At 40.8% G+C, this 26,330-nt stretch overlaps 1 protein-coding gene across 1 annotated transcript in view; it reads left to right on the top strand.

Annotated features, from left to right (window-relative positions):
* DNAH3 (dynein axonemal heavy chain 3) overlaps positions 1-26,330 on the top strand; it is a 730,495-nt gene that overhangs the window by 646,201 nt on the left and 57,964 nt on the right. The window contains exons 51-55 of the mRNA XM_077448990.1: positions 5,738-5,936; positions 7,326-9,467; positions 13,029-13,254; positions 21,671-21,915; positions 24,722-24,838. Coding sequence (XP_077305116.1) covers positions 5,738-5,936; positions 7,326-9,467; positions 13,029-13,254; positions 21,671-21,915; positions 24,722-24,838 — 2,929 coding nt within the window. The remainder of the gene's footprint in view (positions 1-5,737; positions 5,937-7,325; positions 9,468-13,028; positions 13,255-21,670; positions 21,916-24,721; positions 24,839-26,330) is intronic.

Here is a 26,330-nt window from a genome sequence, read left to right as displayed (position 1 = left end):
ATTAAATATTATGATTTTATAAATATTATTCCCCTGACATCTGCTTAGAATGAAGAGGCATGGTTTCTTTCATGGAGTGTATTTCCAATTTCCAACACTTTCTTAGTTATTTTTGGATTATGAAGGGAGAAAATGGCTTCTTTATATACCTGGATATAATAAATGGCCTGTTATTAGTTGTCTGGTAGGGGTTCTTGTTACTCTATATTGTTTTTCTTATGTTCATAAGCTGCCCTAATAGATATTTCCATGTTTAGTGTGAAAGAATTTAACTTCTTGTTGGCAACCAATTTGTCTTCGGCATGCTGAAATCAGGGCCATGCTAATGAGATGACTGTCAACATTTTAAAATATATGCACATGTCCCAGGGTTATATCCATTTAAAGACCCTGCAAGAACAAAAAATACATGTTGATCTAGCAAAAATGCACCCGGGTCCTATTTTTCCATGTATTTTTCTTGTATGAATTTTCTTGTCTGAATTCAGAAATTGTATTAGCTTTGCCCAGTTGTCTTGTGCTACACTAGAGGATTCCTTCCCTTATCACCACAGCATATGGTGTAATTGCATTGTAGTTCAAGAGAGGAACTGGGGGAGCTTGTTACATTCATTGAAATGACACAGGCAGGGGGAACAGAACTAAATAGATGAAGGATGAACAAACTCTGGACAGCCGCACTCCGGATCAGATGAAAAGTAAAAAGTGCCTTTTATTTCTTCAAACTAAAATAACCTCACATCACACTTTAGCTATGAGTAAGCGCTAGGTTTAGCGTGAAACGCGTCAGCAATTTTGTTTTTTATTTTTCTCCCTTTGTTGCTGTTATTTGTGTGATGTGAGGTTATTTTAGTTTGAAGAAATAAAAGGCACTTTTTACTTTTCATCTGATCTGGAGTGCGGCTGTCCAGAGTTTGTTCATCCTTCATCTATTTGGTTTGTGCAATCAGCCTGTACCTGGGACCCTTACCTGCTTGGAGAGTGAGCAGTCTTTTGGTGAACTGACCTGCAGCGGTAGTCTCTCATTTTTCTTGGGGAACAGAACTAGTTGTTAATTTCTTACAGGATCAATAGGTATTTGTTTTGGTCAATTAAAAAAAAAACTTCCTATGGTACATTTAACCACTTGCCGACCGCCGCACGCCGATATACGTCGGCAGAATGGCATGGGCAGGCATATTGGCGTACAGGTACGTCCATGCCTTCCCGCGGGTGGGGGGCCCGATCGGGCCCCCCCCGGTGCCAGCGGCGGTCAGATTCCGTGCAGGAGCGATCTGGGATGAGGGGGCGGCCATTCATTCATGGCCACCCCCTCGCGATCGCTCCTGACGAATGAAATGCTTCCCCTACATCACTTCCTCTCCTGTATTGTAAACACAGGCAGAGGAAGTGATGTAATCTCTCTTCATGTCGGTCTTTTTCTTTCCGGCACCGAGGAGAGATGATCAGTGAGTTGCACCAACACACTACACTAACAGTAGAACACGCCAGGCACACTTTCACCCCCCCTTCACCTCCTGATCACCACCCCAATCACCCCTGCACTCCCAGTCACAGTGACACCAATTGCATTTTTTTTTTTTTATTATTATTGCATTGGTGTCATTTGTGACTGCAATAACTGTTATGGCAGTTAGGGTTAGCCCCCTTTAGGTCTAGGGTACCCCCCTAACCCCCCCAATAAAGGTTTAACCCCGTGATCACCCCCCGTCGCCAGTGTCACTAATAAGCGATCGTTTTTCTGATCGCTGTATTGGTGTCACAGGTGACGCTAGTTAGGCAGGTAGGTATTTAGGTTCGCCGCAGCTTTTTATAGCGTCAGGGACCCCCATATACTACCGCATAAAGCCCCCTGATTGCCCCCTAGTTAACCCTTTCACCAGTGATCACCATATAACTGTTACAGGTGACATTGGTTGTTTTTTTTATATAGTTTCAGGGCACCCGCCATTGATTACCTAATAAAGGTTTAACCCCCTGATCACCCGACTGGTGATATAAGTTTGAGGGTCAGATAGGGTCTGCATCGCCCCAGGCAGCGTCAGGTTAGTGCCAGTACCGCTAACACCCACGCGCAAAGCATACACCTTCCTTAGTAATATAGTATCTGAACAGATCAATATCTGATCTGATCAGATCTATATTAGCGTCGCCAGCAGTTTAGGTTTCCCAAAAACGCATTGTTAGCGGGATCAGCCCAGATACCTGCTAGCACCTGCGTTTAGCCCCTCCGCCAAGCCCAGCCCAGCCCACCCAAGTGCAGTATCGATCGATCACTGTCACTTACAAAACACAACACACATAACTGCAGTGTTCACAGAGTCAGGCTTGATCCCTGCGATCGCTAACAGTTTTTTTTGTAGCGTTTTGATACAGTCGTTGACAGCCTAGGTGCTTTTTTACCTGTGAGTCTCACTAGTGTACCCCTAAATTTAGAGCCCAAAATGGCAAAGCGAAGATACACTAGTGAAGAGGCCTACACGTTTCTGAGCATGACAGATAGTGAAGAGAAAGTCACTCATCTGTCAGATTCAGGCTCAGAATACGATCCTGTAGAGGACAGCGGCTCCATGACAGATAGCTCTGACGACGGAGATGAGGTCCCTGTTAAGGGCAGGCATACCCGATCCCGAACTTCTTCTGTTGTTGAGGTGCAATAATCGCAGGTCCCTCGTATGGAGCAAAGACGTACTAGTGCCGCTATTCCTTCTGGTGAACTGGCAAGCACCAGTGGCCTAGTACACCTTGGACGTACATCCAGCTCTGCAGTAGCACGTGGTGACGTGGTGAGTCCCAAAAGTGCAGTTCAAGCTGGCGACGTGGCAAGCACAAGTAGTGTCCCGCTGCCACTAACACGAAGACAAAGACAGGCCCGTCGTACCCATAGTGCCCTTCCTGCAGAATTTGCCAATCCTGATTGGGTGCCCACCATTTCTTCAGAACCCGTACTTCCCCCATTCACTGGCCAACCTGGCATTAACGATTTTACGCCACTTGATTTTTACTCACTGTTTTTCACCGAAGATCTCTATAGATCTATTGTGGACCAAAGCAATTTGTATGCTGGTCAACACATCGCCGCTATTCCCCGGTCCGCCCTTGCCAGACATTGGAAACCAATTACGGTTTCCGAATTTAAGATCTTTCTGGGCCTCTCCCTCAACATGGGCATAACCAAAAAGAGTAAGTTGTGGTCATATTGGTCGACTGACCCAATTCACCATATGCACGAGTTCTCTGCTTCCATGTACAGGGCACGATACGAGCAGATTTTGCGGTTCATGCACTTCAGCGACAATGAACTCTGTCGTCCTCGTGGAGACCCTGCATACGACCTTAGAAAGCCTGAAGGCGGTGCTTGGCTTTCGGAGCCCCGTACGCAGCTAGGCTCCCAAAAAATCCCACACATGTGGTATCCCCGTACTCAGGAGAAGCAGCAGAATTTATTTTGGGGTGTCATTTCACGTATGCCCATGGCATGTGTGAGCAATATATCATTTAGTGACAACTTTGTGAAAAAAAAAAAAGTTTGTAATTTTCCCGCAACTTGTGGCAAAATATAAAATATTCCATAGACTCAACATGCCTCTCAGCAAATAGCTTGGGGTGTCTACTTTCTAAAATGGGGTCATTTGTGGGGGTTTTGTGCCATCTTGGCATTTTATGGCCTTCAAAACTGTAATAGGTGGTGAGGAGTGGAATCAAAAATGTATGCCCTTAGAAAGCCTGTAGACGGTGCTTGGTTTTCGGGGACCCGTACGCGGCTAGGCTCCCAAAAAGTCCCACACATGTGGTATCCCCGTACTCAGAAGAAGCAGCAGAATTTATTTTGGGGTGTAATTTCACATATGCCCATAGCATGTGTGAGCAATATATCATTTAGTGACAACTTTGTGAAAAATAAATAAAAATAAATAAAGTTTGTAATTTTCCCGCAACTTGTGGCAAAATATAAAATATTCCATGGACTCAACATGCCTCTCAAATAGCTTGGGGAGTCTACTTTCTAAAATGGGGTCATTTGTGGGGGTTTTGTGCCATCTTGGCATTTTATGGCCTTCAAAACTGTGATAGGTAGTGAGGAGTGAAATTACAAATGTATGCCCTTAGAAATCCTGAAGGCGGTGCTTGGCTTTCGGGGCCCCGTACGCAGCTAGGCTTCCAAAAATTCGACCACATGTGGTATCCCCGTACTCAGGAGAAGCAGCAAAATGTATTTTGGGGTACAATTCCACATATAACCATGGCATGTGTGAGCAATATATCATTTAGTGACAACTTTGTGTAAAAAAAAATTAATAATTTTTGTCATTATTCAATCGCTTGAGGCAAAAAAATAAAATATTCAATGGGCTCAACATGCCTCTTATCAATTTCCTTAGGGTGTCTACTTTTCAAAATGGGGTCATTTGGGGGGGTTTTGTACTGCCCTGCCATTTTAGCACCTCAAGAAAGGAGATAGGCAGTCATAAACTAAAAGCTGCGTAAATTCCAGAAAATGTTTGTAGTTTGTAGACGTGACAACTTTTGCGCAAACCAATAAATATACACTTATTGACTTTTTTTTTACCAAAGACATGTGGCTGAATACATTTTGGCCTAAATGTATGACTAAAATTGAGTTTATTGGATTTTTCTTATAACAAAAAGTAGAAAATATCATTTTTTTTCTAAATTTTCAGTCTTTTTACGTTTATATCGCAAAAAATAAAAATCGCAGAGTCAGTCAAATACCTTTAAAAGAAAGCTCTATTTGTGGGGAAAAAAGGACACAAATTTTGTTTGGGTACAACATTGCATGACCGCGCAATTACCAGTTAAAGCAGCGCAGTGCCAAATTGTAAAAAGACCTCTGGTCATTGACCAGCAAAATGGTCCGGTCTGAAAGTGGTTAAATTACCAAAAGGGACAGCATTTTTCATACACTTTGCACCTCTCCATCGCAAAGAGATTAAACTTTCCCTTTAGATCAGGCCTAAGTTTATATAGAGAGAATTCAATCAATCATATGTAAAGAATCCTGTTATGCTAATCCAATAATTTCCTGAATTGAAGTCATTGACCCAGAACAAATATGCAAAACTACACTCTGCTTTGACTTGCTGCACACTTTCAGACAATCAGACAGCTACCATTTTCTGTAGTGCCAGTATAGGTTGCTTACTTAATTTCCACTGGATTCTCTGGATTGAAGTGCAATAATCCCAACCACAACTCTACCTGCCTGGAGTTTGCATGTTCTCCCTGTGCCTGCGTGGGTTTCCGCCGGGTACTCCGGTTTCCTCCCACAAACCAAAGACATGCAGGTAGGTTAATTGGCTTCTGTCCAAAATTGGCCCTAGTATGAATGGGGGCTGTGGATTGTGGGCTCCTTGAGGGTAGGGACCAATGTGAGTGTGTAATGTACAGGGATAGGGACAATTGTAGACACTCAGGTTGAACTGGATGGACTGGTGTCTTTATTCAACCTTACTAACTATGAAACTATGAAACCCTCAACAGCCAATCAGAATTCATCTTGTATTGCTCTGATTATAGCAAAGTGTTTTCTGATTGGTTGCAATGCACTGTATTGGACAGAAGGTGTAAAAAAAAAAGAGCTCATATTCACCCCAGAAAAACCTAATAAATCTCATCTGACTACAGTAAACTGATTGTTATACCTGTCTAATTCCTTCCAATAAAACCTTTTTGTTCTTTCTGTTAACACATTTGTGGAAATTTCTTATCTCTGTAGGATGAATGTGAAGGAGACTTAGCTGAGGCCATGCCAGCTTTGAAAGCTGCAATAGCTGCTCTTGACACACTGAACCCTTCAGATATTACACTTGTGAAAGCTATGCAGCATCCTCCAGCACCTGTGAAGCTGGTCATGGAAAGCATCTGTGTGATGAAAGGTATAAGGCCTGAGAGGAAGCCTGACCCATCTGGAACAGGTGAGAATGTGTGTTATCCGTAATAACATTTATTCTCATTGCTTTCATTGATATTTCTTCATAGAAGACTCTAAAACGAAAATACCACCAAGTGCTATAATCAATAAATACAGATCAACACAGTTGAGTAATGTTTATGATCCTAAGCAATTTGAATCATGGGCAGAATTCCAGCGAGTCAGTCCGTGATACCAAATCGCAGCAAAATGCAGGACGCGTTTTCAATGCCATTACTTCTTAATGGCACACCAATCACGGTGCAATTTTTCTCGTGATAAATAACGCTGCAATCGCAGCAAAATTGCACTGCACTGTCATTCAAAAAGGAGCAAGAGATTATTTTGGGTGACAACGATTTGCTGCGATTGCAGCGCTATTTATCACATGACAATTACAATTGGGGTGCCATTTATAATAGCATCACAAACGTGCCCCATGTTTTGAAGCTATTTGGAATCACTCGCAGAATCGCAGCACTTCTGCCCACTATTCAAATTGTCTAGGTGTGAATGGAGCCTTACAGTTAAATTTTCAGTAGAATCTTTTAAGGTGTCCCATTCTTTTTAGTTCAAATAGTACTGATGCACAAAAATTTAGCAACTGGTTAAGAAAAAATGCAAAGGCAACAAACTCTGGGGAAAAAAAGCAGACACACACAAGGCAATACAATATAAGTCAGTCAGGGTAAGGAGTAGAGAAGAGGCTATAAAGGTGAGAACGGTCATAAAATTGGTTTATAGGGGTTTCAAAGGCTGAGGTCCACGTTTAGTCTGTTATCTCTTGTATCAAACAGAATTATCATTCGTAGTTCAATGCAGGAGACACCCTGAAAGCTTTTCCTGAAAATGTACCTGTTAGCAGTGTGATATGGGGATTGGTTAGTACAGAGGTGGTAGGTGCATTTTTAGTGATGTTGATGCCAGTCCAAACTGTGTTTTAAAGGCTTGTCTGGTATATTTTCCCTTTATTTTCACCCGGTGATCTTGTTTGTAACACAACATCCTTTCCTAGGCTGACAAGGCTTAGTGTACAGTATGTATGGAAAAGTAGCAGTATCTTCACCCTAGGCTGCTAGCGCCTGATTTGAACTACAAACCCCCTCCCATCTTATCTTGCTACATAGGGGAATGTGTTCTGTAAGCCACAGAATAGAACTGAAAAGGATGATATTGTTTGAGATTTCAGTTCTGTGTACAAGAAGTTAAAAAGACAACAGATTTCTGGATCAGTAGGTATTTTTTTACTTGCAGAACAGATATTTAGCCTGAAAACAAAAACTAATGCAGACACCACATGACATTTTTGTTCTTGAGATTGTGTTGTATGTGTTTTCTTAGGTGTGTTCATGTGCATTCCACATTTTTCATGATATGTTTCTGTTTGTATTAGGAAAAATGGTGGAAGACTTCTGGGGTCCTTCAAAAAAAATACTTGGAGACATGAAGTTTCTGGATAGTTTAAAAGCGTTTGATAAAGACAACATTGATCCTGCCTGTATGAAAAAGATCCGTGAGAAATTTATCAATAATGAAGACTTTCAGCCATCTGTCATTAAGAATGTGTCATCAGCTTGTGAAGGTTTGTGCAAGTGGGTCAGAGCTTTGGAGGTATACGATCGTGTGGCAAAAGTAGTTGCTCCTAAACGTGAACGGCTTAAAGAAGCTGAGGCTAAGCTGGCTGTACAGATGGAACAGCTGAACATTAAGCGAGCTGAACTAAAGGCTGTGGAAGACCGCCTGCAAGCTTTAAATGATGATTTCAATGCCATGAATAACAAGAAGGAAGAACTGGAAAAGAATATTGAAATCTGCTCTCAAAAACTGGTTCGTGCTGAGAAACTGATCAGTGGACTTGGTGGAGAGAAAGACAGGTGGACAGAAGCTGCACGACTCCTAGGGAATAAGTACATAAATCTTACAGGAGATGTCCTCCTATCTTCGGGAACTGTGGCCTATCTAGGTGCTTTCACTGTAGATTATCGCCAAAAGTGCCAAAGTCAATGGCATGTATTGTGCAAAGAGAAGAAAATACCCTGCTCAAATGACTTTAGCTTGAGTAACACCTTGGGCGAGCCTGTTAAAATCCGTGCTTGGCAGATAGCTGGTCTCCCAGTTGATTTTTTTTCAATAGACAATGGCATTATTGTTTCAAATTCAAGAAGATGGGCTTTAATGATTGATCCTCAAGGGCAAGCTAACAAGTGGATAAAGAATATGGAGAAAACCAACAAACTCTCTGTCATCAAGTTGTCAGATTCAACATACACGAGAACATTGGAGAATGCAATACAGTTTGGGTATCCTGTTTTAATTGAAAATATTGGGGAAGAAATAGATGCCATTTTGGAGCCTTTGCTTTTAAAACAAACTTTTAAACAGCAAGGGGTTGACTATATTCGTCTTGGTGAAAATATCATAGAATACTCAAAAGACTTTAGGCTTTACATGACCACTCGATTAAGAAGCCCGCATTATCTCCCAGAGGTGGCTGTGAAGGTGTGCCTTCTCAACTTCATGATTACACCTTTAGGTCTTCAGGACCAACTTCTTGGCATTGTAGCTGCAAAAGAAAAGCCTGAACTAGAAGAAAAAAAGAATCAACTAATTATTGAAAGTGCAGCCAACAAAAAGCAGCTAAAGGAGATAGAAGACAAAATATTGGAGGTACTGTCATCTTCAAAAGGAAACATATTAGAAGACGAGACTGCTATCAAAGTTTTGTCCTCGTCAAAACTGCTTTCTGAAGAAATTTCAGAGAAACAGCAAATTGCTTCTGCCACTGAAAAGGAAATTGATGAGACCCGAATGGGATACAAACCTGTTGCTATTCATTCATCCATTGTATTTTTCTGCATTTCTGATCTGGCCAACATTGAGCCAATGTACCAATATTCACTTACCTGGTTCATTAACCTTTATGTTCACTCACTTGCTCATAGTGAACGGAGTGAATACTTAAACACCAGAATATCAAATATTATCCAACATTTTACTCAAAGCATTTATAAGAATGTCTGCAGGTCCTTGTTTGAAAAAGATAAGCTTCTGTTTTCTCTTCTTCTTACCATTGGCATAATGAAAGGAGAAGATAAAATAGATGATGAAGTATGGCGCTTCCTCTTGACTGGTGGAGTAGCACTTGACAACCCTTACCCAAACCCAGTTCCCCAGTGGTTGTCTGATAAATCCTGGGCAGAAATTGTTCGAGCATCTAACCTTCAACCACTTACTGGCTTTATGGATCATTTTAAAAACAATATTTCAAAATGGAAGATGATTTATGACTCCTTTAAACCTCATGAAGAAACATTTCCAGATGAATGGCAAGAATTGACAGGAATAAGTCGCATGGTGATACTCAGATGCTTACGACCTGACAAAATGGTTCCAGCAATACAAGAATTCATTGCAGAAAATATGGGCAAAGCTTATATTGAGCCACCAACATTCGACCTTACAGGAAGTTATAATGATTCTAACTGTTGTGCTCCATTGATTTTTGTGCTATCTCCTGGTGCTGATCCTATGGCAGGTAAAACATTTTACATCATTACTTGTTTGGGTAAATTTATAATAGTGTATCATAATGCAGTTTTTGGCTGACATATTCACATTCTCTAATTTGTGTAGGCTTTTTATATCTTTAATGAACTGTACACATGATAGGATTTTCTGACAACAAAACCGTGGATTTTTTTCGAAAGGAACTTGTCTTGCATACACATGGTCATACAAATGTTATCGGAAATTCCGAACGTCAAGAACACGGTGATGTACAACGCGTATGACGAGCTGAGAAAAATTAAGTTCAATAGCCAGTGCGGCTCTTCTGCTTGATTACGAGCATGCCTGGACTTTTGTGGAATTGTGTGTACACGATCAAAATTTCTGACAACAAGTCTTGTTGTTGGAAAATTTGAGAACCTGCTCTCAAACATTTGTTGATGGGATTTCCAACAACAAATGTTCTATGGAGCATACACAGGGTCGGACTTTCCAACAATAAGCTCACATCCAACATTTGTTGTCGGAAAATCCTATCGTGTGTACAGGGCATAACAGTGCAAAAGGCCAACAAATATTAAAAATATCAAAATAATAAATAAATGCATACAAGTTTATATGCTTCCTTCCCACAATCTGAAAATAATGCTCCACTCCTACCTTATGCTAAGGCAATGATAAGCTACACTCCATTTTAGAACTAGAAACCTGCAACGGTGCTACCTCTCTCTTCTGGAACCACACTGTCTGACAGCTCTGTTGAATAATCAGTAACCACTCTGAATAATTCCAGATTATGTGATCTGATACATTTATGTACAAGCAAGCATGTTGGCTCAGCTGTCAAAGTGCCTTACAGAATTTTACTTTGACAGTATCAGCCAGCAGACTGAAGCCATTAAAGTGTCATTCAGACTGTAAAACAAATAGTTAAATAATTCTAATTAATAACAAATTAAATGACACATACTGATATGTATTCATGCCATGTGATGGGGAGAAACTTCTGATGTCAATACAGTTAAAGGTATTTTTAAACAAACAAAAAAATCACATTCAATAATAATTAGGGTACATATAGTTCATTACATAACACAATAGATCCATGCCTAAATAGTAAACACATAACACAATGGGGGTTATTTAAGAAAGGAAAATCCACTTTGCACTGCAAGTGCACTTGGAAGTAAAGTCGCTGTAGATCCGAGGGGGACATGCAAGGAAAATAAAAAAAACAGCATTTTAGTTTGCACGTGATTGGGTGATAAAATCAGCAGAGCTTCCACTCATTTCAGATCTACCCCTTAGATTTAGAGCGACTGCACTTCCAAGTGCACTTGCAGTGCAAAGTGGATTTGCCTTTTGTAAATAACCTCCAATGCGGTTATCCAGTATATGCCCCTTAAAGATAATTAATGGTTATCCTGTAATTATCTTAAAGTGTATGTACAGCCAAAATGTTTATTATTTTATTTTTTTCCTTTTAGTTATGTAGCACACCATTCATAAGAGCTGCTGAGTTAGGATTCCCCACTGCTGTACAGCAAGTCACTTAGCATTTCCTTCATTCACTCCAACACATAAAATCAGTCCTTTGCTTATTTTGTTGTTTTATTAAGGGATGATAACTTGGATGGGGTAAGAAAATTATGGGATGCCCAACTTGAAACTGTTCAAACACAGGGGCAATGTCTTCCCTATTTACACAGATCTTCTTTTTCATTCCTCTTGCACAAACTTGGTTCCTCTGTACAGCACCTGCTGTTCACTCCTGGTGGAACTAGCCTAGCAGTATATTGCTAGTTCAGCAAAGGCCCATTACAGGCAAGAACTCTCAGTCCCTTGACAAAAGTATCACAAATGGAGTGAACAGCATAACATCTCTCCTTCTGCTTCCCTGTGGCCACTGATCCCAGTTTCACTTGCCTGCAGAATGCTAGCTGATCTGGCTACTCTATCTCCCACTCTTCCCGACTGACTCTCTGCACCAGTCCTGCCCGACTGCCACACCCGCATGGAGATTCCCCAGGGCAATGTTAGATGAAGGCTCTGACTAACTGAATGTTACAGCTGACAGTCTCTCCCCTTGTCTTGTCCCTGCACCATGCTGATCTACTCTGTCTACTATGTCTGCTTGCTCCTTCCTGCCGCCTCTGTGCTTTCCCTCCAACTGACTCCTGTGGTGGAATCCTTCTAGGCCAGCTTTCCTGAGCTCCCAGCCCATGGTTCACCCCCCTGGTAAGGGGTCCCCCAAGGGCCACCGACAGCCTCCCTCAGCATTGCTTCTCCATCTTCCACCCGACTTCCCTGATGACATGGCCCATGTCTATTTATGGGTTTCTCAGTCCCCTGCCAGGTCCACAAACGGGGATTGTCTAAGGGCCCATACATTTTCAAGGCAGCTCCGCCTCACCTCCATCCACTAGTTCCAGAACTAATATTCTAGAAAACAGGAGGAGGCACCAGATAGCTGCCAAGATAAGTCATCCAGCCCTGGCCTCTAATAACCCTGACCTAGATTCTGTGACTCTGTGAGTTTATCCCTGGGCCAGGAAAAATGCTTTTTCCTAAACTCACTTCTAGTGGCACACACTAGAGGGTGCTACAATTAGATGAGAGGATTGTTAAAAACCAAGGTTATTTTTTTAAATGTATTCTGCAGTGGAAATTTCTATTGGCGTCCTTGCTGGGAAAGCAACATGAAATTATAGTAAATCTCACCAAAGTGTGGAGTTCCCCCATAGACATCGAAAAATTTGTCTCCAACTAAAGTTTTGGATTTCCAAAAGACATTCTGTCTTAGTTACAATAGTGACCATGGTGAATAGCAGGGTTAATATCCCCAACATGGACAAAGACAGCAACCAAAAATATCATACTCCTATCTAAATTTTAAAAAATAGCCTTTACAAAGCTTTGCTCTTTAATCTTGAATTGTTATAATGCAGGGGACTTATCTCTCGGGGTACTTTTTTTAAATACTTGTTTTCTTTCCCTCTCAGGGCAAACATTTTAAGGCTATCTAGTCTCCTGTCTAAGGTCAGTGCTGATAACAGACACTCAAAATACAAAAGTGCTGTTAAAATCACATAAAAAAACTGTGATAGTTTTAGCCTCTCCCAGCAGGCCAATTGAGCTCAGGCAGGAAACAGATCAGCTTCCTTCATGGCCTTTCACCCATAAATGGGGCTAACAGGAGAGAATTCAAGTATTATAGAATAAAAGTAATACATAGCACAACAGGCCTATTATATCAAACGGAGGCTACAATGTTGTAACAAATTTAGGGATCATGTATAAAAAAAAAAAAAAATACTTGTAAAGCTGTCAAAAAATGAAACCCCTTTTCCAGTAAATCATTAGACCTTGCTAAGGATGCCTGATTTGAATTTGTACGCTTTTCAGACTTCTAGGAGAATAGAAAGCCACTAAAGGAAAATTTTGTAAACAATGTGAGTGCCATGGAAAAGGACTTTGTGGCAAACATTGTTAAATTGCAAAGTAACTTGTGTAGCAATTATCTATTGTATATCCATAGTTTAACAAAACTGGAATTTTATTCTAAACCTCAATATTTTTCTTCTCTTAGGCTTGTTAAAATTTGCAGATGACCTTGGCATGGGAGGGGAAAACATCCAGACCATATCACTTGGGCAGGGTCAAGGGCCCATAGCAGAAAGGATGATCAATCAGGCCATAAAAGATGGGACCTGGGTGGTCCTGCAGAACTGTCACCTTGCCACCAGCTGGATGCCCACTCTGGAGAAGATCTGCGAGGAGACTATTGTACCAGAAAATACCAATGAGAAGTTCAGGTATGCAGCCTTAGTGAGTGCCATGTTAAAGCAGTAAAGCAGTTGTGGACCATTTTGAGGAATAATTTAAAGGGGACCTCTGTGGATAGAAGTATGGATGCTGCCTTTCCTAACTTATTTTAAGGGCTTGTATAGAAAGAGAAACTGCATTTCGGACATAAAAGCTAGTCAAATGTAATATGCTTTCCAGTGCTTAAGGAGTCCTTTCAATTTATCCCTGAGTTGCATTGAGTTCCTAGTGTATTCATACTGAATTTGTGGGGAAAGATAGGCAGTTAATGCCAAATTGTTGCCTAGATCCTGCTTTTTTTAAAATGTATTATTGTGTCACAACACTGCATATAACGGACATAATCCAATAGAATAGAAATGCGAGTCAACAATTACTGTAAAATTAGAGAAGACAAACTAAGATCATTTCAAAAAGGTAAAGTCACAGAACACCATCAAAAATGTTAAAGGGAAAAAACAAAAAAAAATGGATTTTGTTGGTAGAGTTATAGACTACACACTTGGTCTGCTCAACAAGCTAGGATTTCCTAAAGACCAGTGATAGCCATAACCCAGATATATCAGAGAAAACAAAACTTGTGATGAAAGAGTGATACACAGAACAAAAGAGAGAAGGTTCACATAACCAGTGCACTAGCTGCATGTAATTATCAAAACATGTTGTATATCATTTAGGGTAAAGAGAAGTTAACTGATTTTTAAAGCTTTGTCTATTAAGGCACAGCTGTGTGGGGAAAAGGGAGTAGATAGATAAAGAAAAAGCAAGCAGGTTACTCTCTAGGGAAGAGTTACAGCAACATGCCAATGGCCTGAATAGAGGCAGATGGGTGACTCAACTCGATGTTAACCCAGAACAGGTCAGTTCCTATAGATAGACATCAGTACAAGTAAAGTATCTTCAGGGCCTTCACCTATCCCTGAACTGTTCCCCAGAGTTGTTGAGAGTGGTAGTCATTTCTTTCATATAATGGATGTCGTTAATTTTGGAAGACTGTTGTGTCTGCTTCCACATAGATTGAACATAGGCTTTTTCAGCATTAAGTGGATAGTGAGAGATTTCTTCTATTTCCGGATGGGTTTTTCCAGTAAGTGATGTAACCAGGCAGCCGGTTTCCCACTAAAATTGGCAGAGGCTAAGTGTTTAATGGTGGTCTTCACGTCCTCCAACAAAATCCTTCAGCTGGAACACTACTAGAAAATATGGGATATCTTACCTCCCTCTCCCTATTGCAATGCTGTCATGTGTCTGAAACTTTGCTATTCATTTTGTGGAACATGTAAAGTACCCGGTACCATATAGAAAGTATTTTATACCCAACTTCCCGGTACCGATTTGCATTAGATGATTTATGGGCTAAAACAAGTATTTTTTCAGCTTGTTGTGGTATGAACTGGATTCCAGGTCTGATTCCCATTGGTGCATGAACGCCGGGTATGGGCCATCAGTGGGCCCTGCCAGGTAACCATATAGGAGTGACAGCATATGCCTAGACTGTTCCACTTTCCTGCAAATAAATTTGAAAGGTGTGAGTTTACGTGGGGTGCAGTGAGCTCTCCAAAACATCTGTAAATAATGTCTGAGTTGAATAGTGCTCCAGCAATCTAACGGTGGGTCTAAAAGCTGAGTAATGGTAGGAGAGGGAAAACTGCCTTGCAGCCTGATCGTGCCTTTACTACCTAGTGACTAACCATTTTGGAACAAGCATATAGTTTGAGAATGCAGACTTCCCAGACTTCATTGGCTGCAACTCAGTATTGGTGCAATAGTTCTATCTTCACTAGTTCACTTTAACTAGGCTGCATAATTAAACAATTCAACATTATATACGTTGTTGCAACTCCCATTCTTTTTACAAAAATGTTAAAGGGAAAAACAAAAACATGGATTTTGTTGGTAGAGTTATAGACTACACAAATATTCCAAAAGTTAAAAAAGATTACTTTTATTCAAGAAGCAAAGCATCTTACATAAGTCGTACCTGCATATCTTCAGGCTCTCCTCCTCTACAGTCATTAAAAGTATAGAGTTTGCAAAGTATTTCTGGGCTTCAAATGGAAGGGGGCAGGTTTCTGATGTCACATGCTACACAGCATAGGGGAGGGACCTGAGTGTAATCTGAGCCCTGAGTGGAGGGAAAGAATACCCCCCTCCACACATTCTCATAAGGAAATGTGCACAGCTAAGGCTGTCAATTACCTGTCTCCTGGGATTGGTGGTCAGAAGTGATTCGTGCAGATAGTAGAAGAATGAGAGGGGAGACAGAAATCAGATTAGGTGATTTGCATAGAGCCAAGTATACACTATAGAAGAATATGCTTTGTTCATTTCAGTGGTTTACAACCACTTAAAGACATGCACACTGACGTGTGTCAGAATCAATAAATTCAGACCAAGACAGAAGTACAATTAAATCACACTTGTTTAATAATAAAAGTAAAAAGAACAAACGTAGTCAAAACATAGCCAAAGTTCAGTAACCGGAATGAATAGTCAGCCAAGCCAGAAGTCAGGGATCAAAGTAGTGAAACAGCAAGCAGGATTCGGAGCCAGAAGGGATTTCGGCAAAGCCAGTCTTTAAACAGGAATGCAGTAGATGTTTCTTGTGATGTTGACCAAGGTGAAGGTAGAGCTCCTCTGGACTGAACGGCTTAAGTAGGCAGGACTGATGGGCAGGATATCAACAACAGCTGAGTAACTGTGGAGAGAGGTGGGAGCTGACAATTAGCCGACACCTGAGCGGCCAGCTCAGAGAAGGAAGGGTTGAGCCCTGCCCTGACAGTGTGTTGGGTTAGGGCAGCCCATGTATTTAATTGGGCCGCCTATGGCACCAAAAACGGGGCAATTAGCATTGCACTCCACTGCAATACATGTCCGTCTGCACTGCAGCATGTGTACACATTTAACACATGACAGTAGCAAGAATGCACCCTAACAAAAAATGTCATGAATGCAATTGCAAATGCTTGCTGGTAAACTAAACTTTTTTTTTTTCTTTGGCTTTATTTTGTGTTCAGACTGGGTCTACATTGTTCTGCAGTGTTTTACAATTATGTCTTCCTTGTGGGTCTAAAAGGAAGTTCTAAGAGAAATAAAAATCCCCTATTTGTTTGGGACCTTTCCAAGAAGTAACACATACCCACTTGCTTGTGTTACTTGGTGGACTGGAGTCTTAACAAACCAGGCCACTATTCAAACATAGACACAAAAAAAGACACCATTTGCTCCAATCTATAGCTGGCTATCGCAGTAAGAAGCATTGGAAGGCTAACAACAGGTACAAACAAGGCTAAGGATAAATCCAAGGGAAAAACCAAGCTTAACATACCAGCAGCCTGCAGACAACCAAATAACCTGTCTAACAGTATATGTTAAAAGCAGGGGTTTAGTCTGCACTCATTTACAAATGCATGCGTAAGCCATAGAGCCTTGCCAAGCTACCCTGGTATCTGTGGTACCTAACACTCATTTATAAGTGTCCCCACAGTGGAGGCACATGCATTCTGATGGATGAGTGAGAGCAGGTGGACTGAAGGGGAGCCACTATTCATAAACATAATCTAGAAACATTTAAGTATAGGGATTTTCTGTATTGTAGATGTGTTAAAGAAAACATGATGCATCTTTCCACAACCATGTCTGCTGCATTCAACACTAAACACTTTTTCATATTCTGGTTATTGCATAGTGCCTCAACACTGTCTTATGGCTTTTGCCGTCCTTTTGTGTTCCAGCACTTCTATCATTTTGGGTTCCCCATTTTTCAAAATTCGGTCCTTTTCATGATATGTTGTCTATCCCCGGCTCTATCCCCAGCTTCAAGGCAATCCACCAAGCAAATATCAAATGCCATCTGACATTATTTACTGTATTTATGCTGGGGTTCCCACCCTTTCCCACTAAGTACCAACCCTTTGGCTTACCCATTAACAGAAGTGCATCATGCTGCAAACAGATGCACCACTACACATCAGGAAAAGGGTATGAACTGCTATTCCTGGCTCCGGAGAAAGAAATGAGGATTCATACACGTGCCCTTTCCCTAGTCCATGACCAGCAACCTCCTGTATTTTCACTCTCCAGCAGTGCACATGACCAGCTCCTTCACTGCATTCTCTCCCAGTGGAGGATCTTTAAGGCCCTCTGTAAGATTTTTATTGCTGCCTGCTGAACATTCTTGTTGATTCCCTTCCTTTTGACCACCGGGGTGTTTTCTGTGATTGCCTGTTTTTTTCTCTCAGAGGCCAATCCTCCATATATTCTTTTGGAGAATCCACAGTGTCACAGTGACAGTGACATTGTCTTTCTAGTGGATCATTTCTATGAATAGATGTATAATGCACTAATGAGAATTTCATCTCACAACAGTGCATTGGTGGTAAATGAGGTGGGCATATGGGAAAGGTAAAGCAGACAGCAAGACAAGCCTAACTGTGGACCTTGTCACCTTCTACTCTATACAAACTTTTGGATTATATTGCACTTTAATAATGTGTTGCTTTTTTGAGGACTGGCATGGCCTAGTTTACAGATTTCAAGGCTTTTGTTGGTGATTTAAGCAAGGCTTGTGTAATAGCACATGGATGCCTTAAAGAGGAAGAAAACCCTGATGAGTTTACTTTCTCTTTCATTCCCTGCAAAGGTAAAGCATAATGGACTACTATGCATCGCATAGTAGTCCATTATGTGTCACTTACCTGACACAGGAGCCAGCGAACTCACCGCTGTCCCCTGTAGTCCGGTGCACCCATCTTCTCGGTGGGTCTCGCTGCTCCGCGCTGTCATTCGGCGAAGCCACGATGACGTCACTCCCGCGCATGCGCATGGGAGCCGCCACTCGTGGCATATCGCCGTTGACCGCGGCGCACTCAGTGCACCTGCGCACCGCTGTCTACTGCGCATGTGCCATAGACAGTGGTGCCTGTCTTTCGGCAAATGTCTCCTAAACCGTGTAGGTTTAGGAGATATTTCTTGGACCTACAGGTAAGCCTTAATCTAGGCTTACCTGTAGGTCAAAGTATGTTGTAAGGGTTTACAACCACTTTAAGCTTATTAATGAAACTACAGATGTCTTCTGATGAGCTGCAGCACAAGAAAATCACACAAGACATTTAAAAAGGATATCCTCTGAGGTTTATAAATGTTTAATATGGCCACACAACATAATCACATTGATATCCTAGAAGGAAGCGTACCCATTTGTGTGGATAAAATTTTATTCTGTGCCCCTAAGGCCTCATGCACACTGGGCATTAAAAAAAATGAGCTGCAAAGCCAGTCCGGACATCAGGAAAAAGCGTGCTTTTAGAAGCGTTTTGCATTGGAGTTAATGCGCATTTAGCCGCGTTACCGTCTAGCAGCGTTTCCCTGCCCACTTCTATTTTCCACTCTCAAATCCAATTACTAGCATTTAAAAATGCCTGACATGGCTTAATGCTGTATACAGCGTTAACACACGTTTAGCCACATAAAGCGTTTTTACAGCTTTAACGCTGCTGCTTTGCACTGGCTCTGGGTTTTTTTTCAGCTTAAAAACGCCAATGCCACTTAAAGCTCTTAAAAAGCGTATGTGTGCATGGACACATAGAATAACATGGAGAGGCGTTTTTAAGCTGTAAAAAAAAAAAAAAAACACCTGACGCTACTAAAATCTGCTGTATAAACACCCTGTGTGCATGAGGCCTAACTGGCAGTTACATATGGTGAAACTTGCACATACATTATTGTTTATGGCTACTCTGTTTATCATCAGTATATCAAAGCTGAGCAGTTTAGGTCAGGGCAAAAAGGAAGGTGTTTGGACCTAGATTCTGTACTGTTTTCAATTCACTTCTCCAGGCTAACTACTTCTAGACTTTTCCTCTACTTTTAAACTGTAACTGACCACCATAGGAGACGCTGGTGATGACGATTCCTCTGTTCTGCCATGACTCTCTAAACTGCTCAGTCCCCACTCACACACATGGTCATATACTAAAGCCATCAACTTTGGTGGACTTAGGGATTAGCACCATTTTAGAATACACAAGAATAAAGTCACAAACTGCTTAGTGGTAAATCAATTGAAAATATTATGGCAATTCAAACCAACATGGTATAAATCAGCAAACAGACGATTATACAAACATAAAGTCACTTTGTCAATGACCCACTAAACAACAACAGATGCAATTCTAGTCTCTGTAGTGACATCAACTAGTTAATAAAAGGCAAACTGCTCCTTGTGCACACATTCTGTATGTAACCTTTACAGTGCGTGGGTGTTTGCATCTCTAGTGAATGGGGTATGCCTGAAGGTACCTGGTGCCTGATATTCAACATTGGCCAGCTTTCGGTGGGGCCCTTCTTTAGGCGGTGCACTGTTCCTTTAAGAGTGTTATTAGATAACAGAGGCTAAGCAGCTAAGTGGGAGCAGTCTCAGTTTGGGCTAACAGAGTTAGAGCTGGTCCCAAAGGCTTGGCAATCAGCAGTTCCCATCAATCAGGTCCCAGATCTTCACACAGGGCACAGTCTCTCAGCTTGGATCATGACAATGCAGCGACTCTCTCTCAATTAATTCTCTGAAGGCAGCTCTAGTAGGCACAGGTGCAAGTCCATTCTGTCTCCCTGACATGGGGGTACAGGCACAGTAACAGGTCCTCTTAGCTCCTCTCTAATGGCTCCGGTCCTTGGCTATGAGGCACAGACCCTAACCACAGATCTGTCACTGTCACTCTCTTCCCAGGACTGCCATGATCAGAACTACAATTATCATCATCCATAGCACCTGCACAGTGTTTCCTTACTGATGCTTCCACTGGGTCCCTCTCTCCTGCCCTCTGATAGCATCTGATTCTTTTGCCAGAAGGGAGGAGCAGAGGAGTGAGTGGAGATTGAGACAGGGCCCACTCTTGTCTGCAGCCCAGCTGTCCATTCACACAGGAGTCTTTAAACACAGCAGCCCAGGTGGTGGGGAAGAGAGAAAAAAGCAGCACAAAGAAACCCAACCCCACTTCAGCCTTTACACACTGCACCAGCGGGGGAAGAGCCAGCCAGCTCACGCAGTATACAGAGTCCCTGGCTGCTGTGTACAGTAAAGTGGCTCTTAGCACTTGGCTACACAGTAAAAAGAAGTTTGACTTTTTGTCCAGGTGAATCTTTTGCTTTCACATACTGAATGTTTGAAAAAGAGGTTTAGCAATTTACACACCCTTCACTGCTTCCTACTGGCATAGGAAATACTTATAACTTAACAGGTTTAGGCTTCCTCAAAAATACCAGTGGGCTGGTGCGGTCATGATGGGAGGTGGGATCTTTGAACAGGCAGAGGCATGGAGTGACTGTCTCTAGGTCCACTTGAAGTCACTGATTCTGCTGCATGTCTCATATACAGAAATATGAGGTTTCCTTCTGAAAATGTTAGTTACTTGGCTGTGTGTGACTTCCTTACCTCTGAGTCACAAAACCTAAGCAAGGAAGCAGAAATATCAAGGTAAAATCAAGATTTCTTATCTTTGTAGTTGTTACAAATCAGTAAATCAGATAATATTGTAGTCATTGCACTAGCATGACTGCCTAGCAACTGGTAACTTTAGAGGCAGAGGTCAGCTATGGTATATATATATATATATATATATATATATATATATATATATATATATATATATATATATATATATATATATATATATATGGCTTGCATATGTTAAAAAGAGCATACCTATTTCTTATTTGACTGTAGGAGTAGGACTTATCTGTAGGATCTGTATTTATCTGTAGGCCACTCACACTGGCATCTAACTTTTTTTTAAACTCAGAAGCCAGTCGAGGCTCTGTAACTGTAATCCAGGATTGAAAATGTTCACTGATAAGCAGAGGAATAAAGAAATTTAATATTATAGGTGATTACCCATAGCACATTTAAAAAAAAAAATGTATTTGATTTTCATGGTTGTCATAAAAGGGCCTCAAATGACAGTTTAGGTGGTAAAGGATGTGCATCTGGTGCTTTGCAAGTTAAAGGGCTTCAGAGGAAAACAGAAGAATAGGCAGGCAGTTGTATTTCTGTCTAAGTAGGGCTTTGAAGTCCGGCCAAGACGGCAGAGGGTAGGTTCTATTGTCATTACTTCACTCTAGGTTTCTTTTACCTGGCCAGGAGACAAAAAAAAATGTGTCCTGTTTAAAGTACCCACGTGTGGGAAGATTGTATGTTGAGGTCTCTGCCTGTATTGCCATCTGTGTGTGCTGATCCCTTACAAAGCATTAGTTCAAGATGGAGGAAAAACAATTACACAAATTAAATAACATAAATAGAAAACTGTCAAGAACAGTAACCAAGAATTAATTTCAAATTCAAATATGATTGGTTACTATTGATAAATGCAAATGTCTTTATTTTATTATGCATATCAATGATTTCTCTTTCAGGCTCTGGTTAACTAGTTATCCTTCAGACAAATTTCCTGTGAGCATCCTCCAGAATGGTATAAAAATGACCAATGAACCCCCTAAAGGACTGAGGGCCAATCTGTTGCGATCATACCTGAACAATCCAATATCAGACCCAGTCTTCTTCAGCAGCTGCCAGAACCCCAGAATGTGGCAAAAACTCTTATTTGGCCTGTGCTTCTTTCATGCTCTAGTTCAAGAAAGAAGAACCTTTGGCCCATTAGGTATGGGAGTTTTAGTCAAAATTGTGTTGTGTTTCTAATAAATATTAATTTCAAGCTAGTATTGTAAAATGTATCCAATAGTAATTTTTGACATGCTTTAATGTATTTGCTTGCTTTGCCATCGTTTCAAAATGATACTGTACTTCATATAGAAATGTGTACGTTTTTAGCCTACCACTCAGTATGTCAGTTGGTTCAGTCACCAGTCATACACTGAAGTAGAAGGTAAGAGTGTCCTTGTATGTAAAAAAAAAAAAAAAAAAAAAAACACCAGCCTTTACGCTGAAAATGTTGTCACACCTTTTTCAGTTCTTTCACCAATTCCCCTGATTAAAAAGAAACATATTCTACACTGATATATCCTTTACCCCCTTCCTTTAGTCTTTTCAACAACCATTGCCTGCCCTCAAGCCAAGCTCAGTACCAGTGCTCCTTGAAAGGTCCCTGTGCCTCCACCTCTGGTTCATTATTACTTTGTATGCCTGATTGCATACACATTGAAAGTGTTTAGGTTTGACCTCATATTATATGGTCTTGGTAAATCGAATGGAAAAAATCTAAAGACAATCGTATAGTGTGTATCCATCTTTAGAAAACTCCTTTGGGAGTTTTGTATGGATTTATTTTTTTCTTTGTTTGCACATTTTATATTTGGAGATAATTATCACAGATTTGTTTGTGATTTATATATTTTGCACTAATAGTTGTATTATTATTTTTTTTTTACATTGTACTACATTAGTCTATGTTTTGTATCCATATTCTTAGCGATATCTATACAGCACATACATATTTGTAGACTTATATTTATTAGCATGTACCAGTATAATTTATAATACAAATCATACATTTGTAAAATCTACACAACAAATTTTATGTTTAGAAAAAGTATATTGGCGATACTTGCACCTGCAAATCTGGACAGCCAAATGAGAGTTTTGCACAGGTGTGTGACACATATAACACTGAAGATGAATCATAATTTCACTCCAAGACACACAATTTACAGTTGGAATAAGCTGTGAATTATCTTGTGTCAGCTGGACTGGGGCTGTGAATCATCATATGCTATGGATAGCTAGTGTGGGCTGATCATTCAGATGTTGGCTCTCTTCAGGGAATGGAGACTTGTCAGGTAGCATGGGCAGAATTCTTTGTGAATAAAGAAAGTTTAAAGGAAATCTTTGATCACAGAATACACTTTCATGTTCTAACATCATAACAATAGCTATTTTTGCTATATAGATAGAATGAATCTCCTCCACCCCAAGCCCCACTCTGGTCTCAGCAGTGGGTGCAGGAGAATCAGGAAGCCATCTATGCTCCAGCACATTAACCCTTTAACGTTCTGCTCCACCGTTTGGTAGCGCACATTTTGAGTCGCACTAACTCATTGAAAAATGTGGACTTTAAAAGGTTAACAAACAGATATTCTCCACAGTCTGATATCATATAGATCCGATTTACTGAAGCAAACAATCACCATGAAGTCCTCACCTTTAGGATCTCCCCTTTAACAAGTTCCACCCAAAAGGGCTTACTCATGGGGATCGCTATACATAAGCCCATTTCCAGTGACATGTGTTAGAGGGAAGCTCGCAAAGGCAGGGACTTCATAATGATTGTTTGCTATAATAAATCAGGATTCATGTGATAGTATTGAAATACAGAGTGTCTCTGTTTGTTCAAAAGTTATTTTTGACAAAACAAGATAAGCTTGCTTGAAAATTCTTCTTTCATGTTGTGAGTTTTTCTTGTCTGCTGGCCATCTCTTTCTGCAACTTACTGGATTCCCTACATACTTTTCAGCTTCTCCCCTGCTTTCAATTTATGTGGACTATATATCCCATGGTACCTTGCTGCCCACAAGCAACAATTTTTCACCTCCTGATACTACTCCTCTCAGCACCTCTGTAGACCAGAGGGCAGGTTCTGTGAAATGTGTGATGTAGCGTTAGCAATTTTACAAGCTTCAAGATCATTCACAGTTATGCCCTGTACATACGGTCGGACTTTCCGACGGAAAATGTGCGTTCGGATCATGTTTTCGGGAAATCCGATCGTGTCTGGGCTCCATCTGACTTTTTCCGTCGGAATTTCCGTCACAAAAAGTTTGAGAGCTGGATCTAAAATTTTTACAACAACAAAATCCGATTGTTTAAATTCCAATCTTGTGTAGACAATTCCAATGGACAAAGTGCCACGCATGCTTAGAATAAATTACGAGACGAAAGCTATTGGCTACTGGCCCATTTATAATCCTGTCGTACCTGTTCTACGTCACTGCGTTAAGAATGATCGGATTTTCCGATAACTTTGTGTGACTGTGTGTATGCAAGACAAGTTTGGGCCAAAATCCGTCTGAAAAAATCAGACGGATTTTGTCATCAGGAAGTCCGACTATTTTTATAGTACATAATAGGTGTGGGTTTCAAATAACTAAAACACAATGTGGAAATTACTATATGAATTTACATTTTGACCATAGATACGGGTTAAATCCCTTCATCAACTTTTCGGGTCTTTAAACGCATGTGCATCTTTATATAGCAGCATTGTCTCTTTCCATTACAACAGATTACAAAAATAACTGTTGGCCTGTGATTTTTATTTGGCTAGGGATACATTACTTGCATTCATGGTGCAGCTTGGAATTCCATCCCATGTATTCCAATTAAAACACAATACATGTGTATTTATATGAAGATTTGCTTAAGTTATCTAAGATTTGGTCTTCTATAAATGCATCTATTTGAAGCCTTGCTTTCTAATGTGATATTCATTTTCTCTTTCCTAATTCTAACAGGTTGGAATATCTCATATGAGTTCAATGAATCAGACCTAAGAATCAGCATGAGGCAGATTCAGATGTTCCTCAATGAGTATGAAGTGGTTCCCTTTGAGGCTCTTACTTACCTGACAGGTAATCCAACGCAATCCACACTCCCATGTTACTTTAACAACCCAAACGGTTCTGCGTCTAATTTTTACTGGATTCCGAATTAACATTGTAGTTGTGTAAAAATTGGGACTGAAGACAGACAGATACAATTTTTACTTTTTAAAGTGCATTTATTCTTCACTAGTGTTGTTAAATTTGTGTTTCCAGAGCTCTGCACATTTTTAATTCACTAAATTAAAGCAGTATTAAACCCAAAAATCAAAAATGTATTATGTTGAAGCTTAACAATTCTTAAATGTGATGGCTGCATTAGTCTGTTTTGTTTAGTAAAAGCTCTCTTGCAGTTACAGGGATGAGACAGCCCCTTTACCATTGGCAGCTTTTATTTATTTATGTAAAACCTTTATCCTAAAAAGAAAAGAAACTGTTGCTCTAATTATACAGTATTAGTTGGAGTTCAGCTTCAATTTGTTAGTGTATCTAATACTGCTAGTACTCCCAACATCCCCTCCCCCTAGACTGACAATGGTGTTGTTCAATCATCATGTGCCTTGTGCTCTTTCATCCAGAGATGGTATCCGTATAATACAGGAGGTTTGTTGCTGGCTAGATCACCAGGAAAAACAGAGGGGGAAAAAAAAGCCTAGAAAAAGAAAACTAATGCAGCCACCTCATCTAATGATTGGTTAGCTGCAATGTCACATTTTTTGGTTTTGATTTTAATTTATTTTATTCATTGCAGAGGTGCAGTATACTAGAAGCTACATATAGTCATTTCAGTCCTCAAAAGTAAATACCGCTGTAAAGGACACAGAGGCCAGCTAGCAGAGTTTTATTAGGATGACTTCCAGAGCTGGGATAAGGATGGGGGGGGGGGAGGGGGGAGGGCAGCTGCTCCTGTGTTTTAATGTGAAAGTTTGTGGTGGAGATATTCTGTATGGTGGGATGCTTCACTCTTCTCATCACCTGAGAATTGGCTTTCCCTTGGACATGTCATATTTTCCTGTAGGCTCCTCTGGCTCTGTTGCCCGGCTGTCTGCTCCTCCCTCTAAAGGTAGGAACATGCAAATCTCCTTATTAGTATGGAAGCCCACCTTGGAGGGTGGACATTCTTTGATTTTCTGCTTGTCATGTGATATATCACATGACTTCATTCCCATGCTGAAGAGGAGGTGTAAACTGTAAGTACATGATAGGTGGAGGAAGAGCTCCTCTAACCCCTGAAAGCATTTTTTGTCCAAAATATCTTGGTATGCTGATGCCTTAAAGTGTTTGTTAAGGCACAATTATAAGTCACTGGCAGCCCTTCTATTATACTCAGGCATAGCACACTATATGTGTTTTCTAAAAATGAGGCTTGTAAATACTTATTTAGAGCTATCTTCAGATCAGTCACCTGACTCGCAGTCGCTTTTCAGCTCCGACACATGGCTACTGCAGGAGGGGCCGAGATCTCCCCCTCCCACAGAAGCCTTGTCTTGGAGCAGTAAAGTGGCTGCAAGTCACGTGACCA

This window comes from Lithobates pipiens, unplaced genomic scaffold (genome assembly GCF_037356315.1).
Source record: "Lithobates pipiens isolate NorthernLeopardFrog02 unplaced genomic scaffold, aLitPip1_a1.2 Scaffold_22, whole genome shotgun sequence".
NCBI classification, from domain to species: domain Eukaryota; kingdom Metazoa; phylum Chordata; class Amphibia; order Anura; family Ranidae; genus Lithobates; species Lithobates pipiens.
The sequence above is the reverse complement of the archived record's forward strand: the minus strand, read 5'-3'. Positions and strand labels throughout refer to the sequence as shown.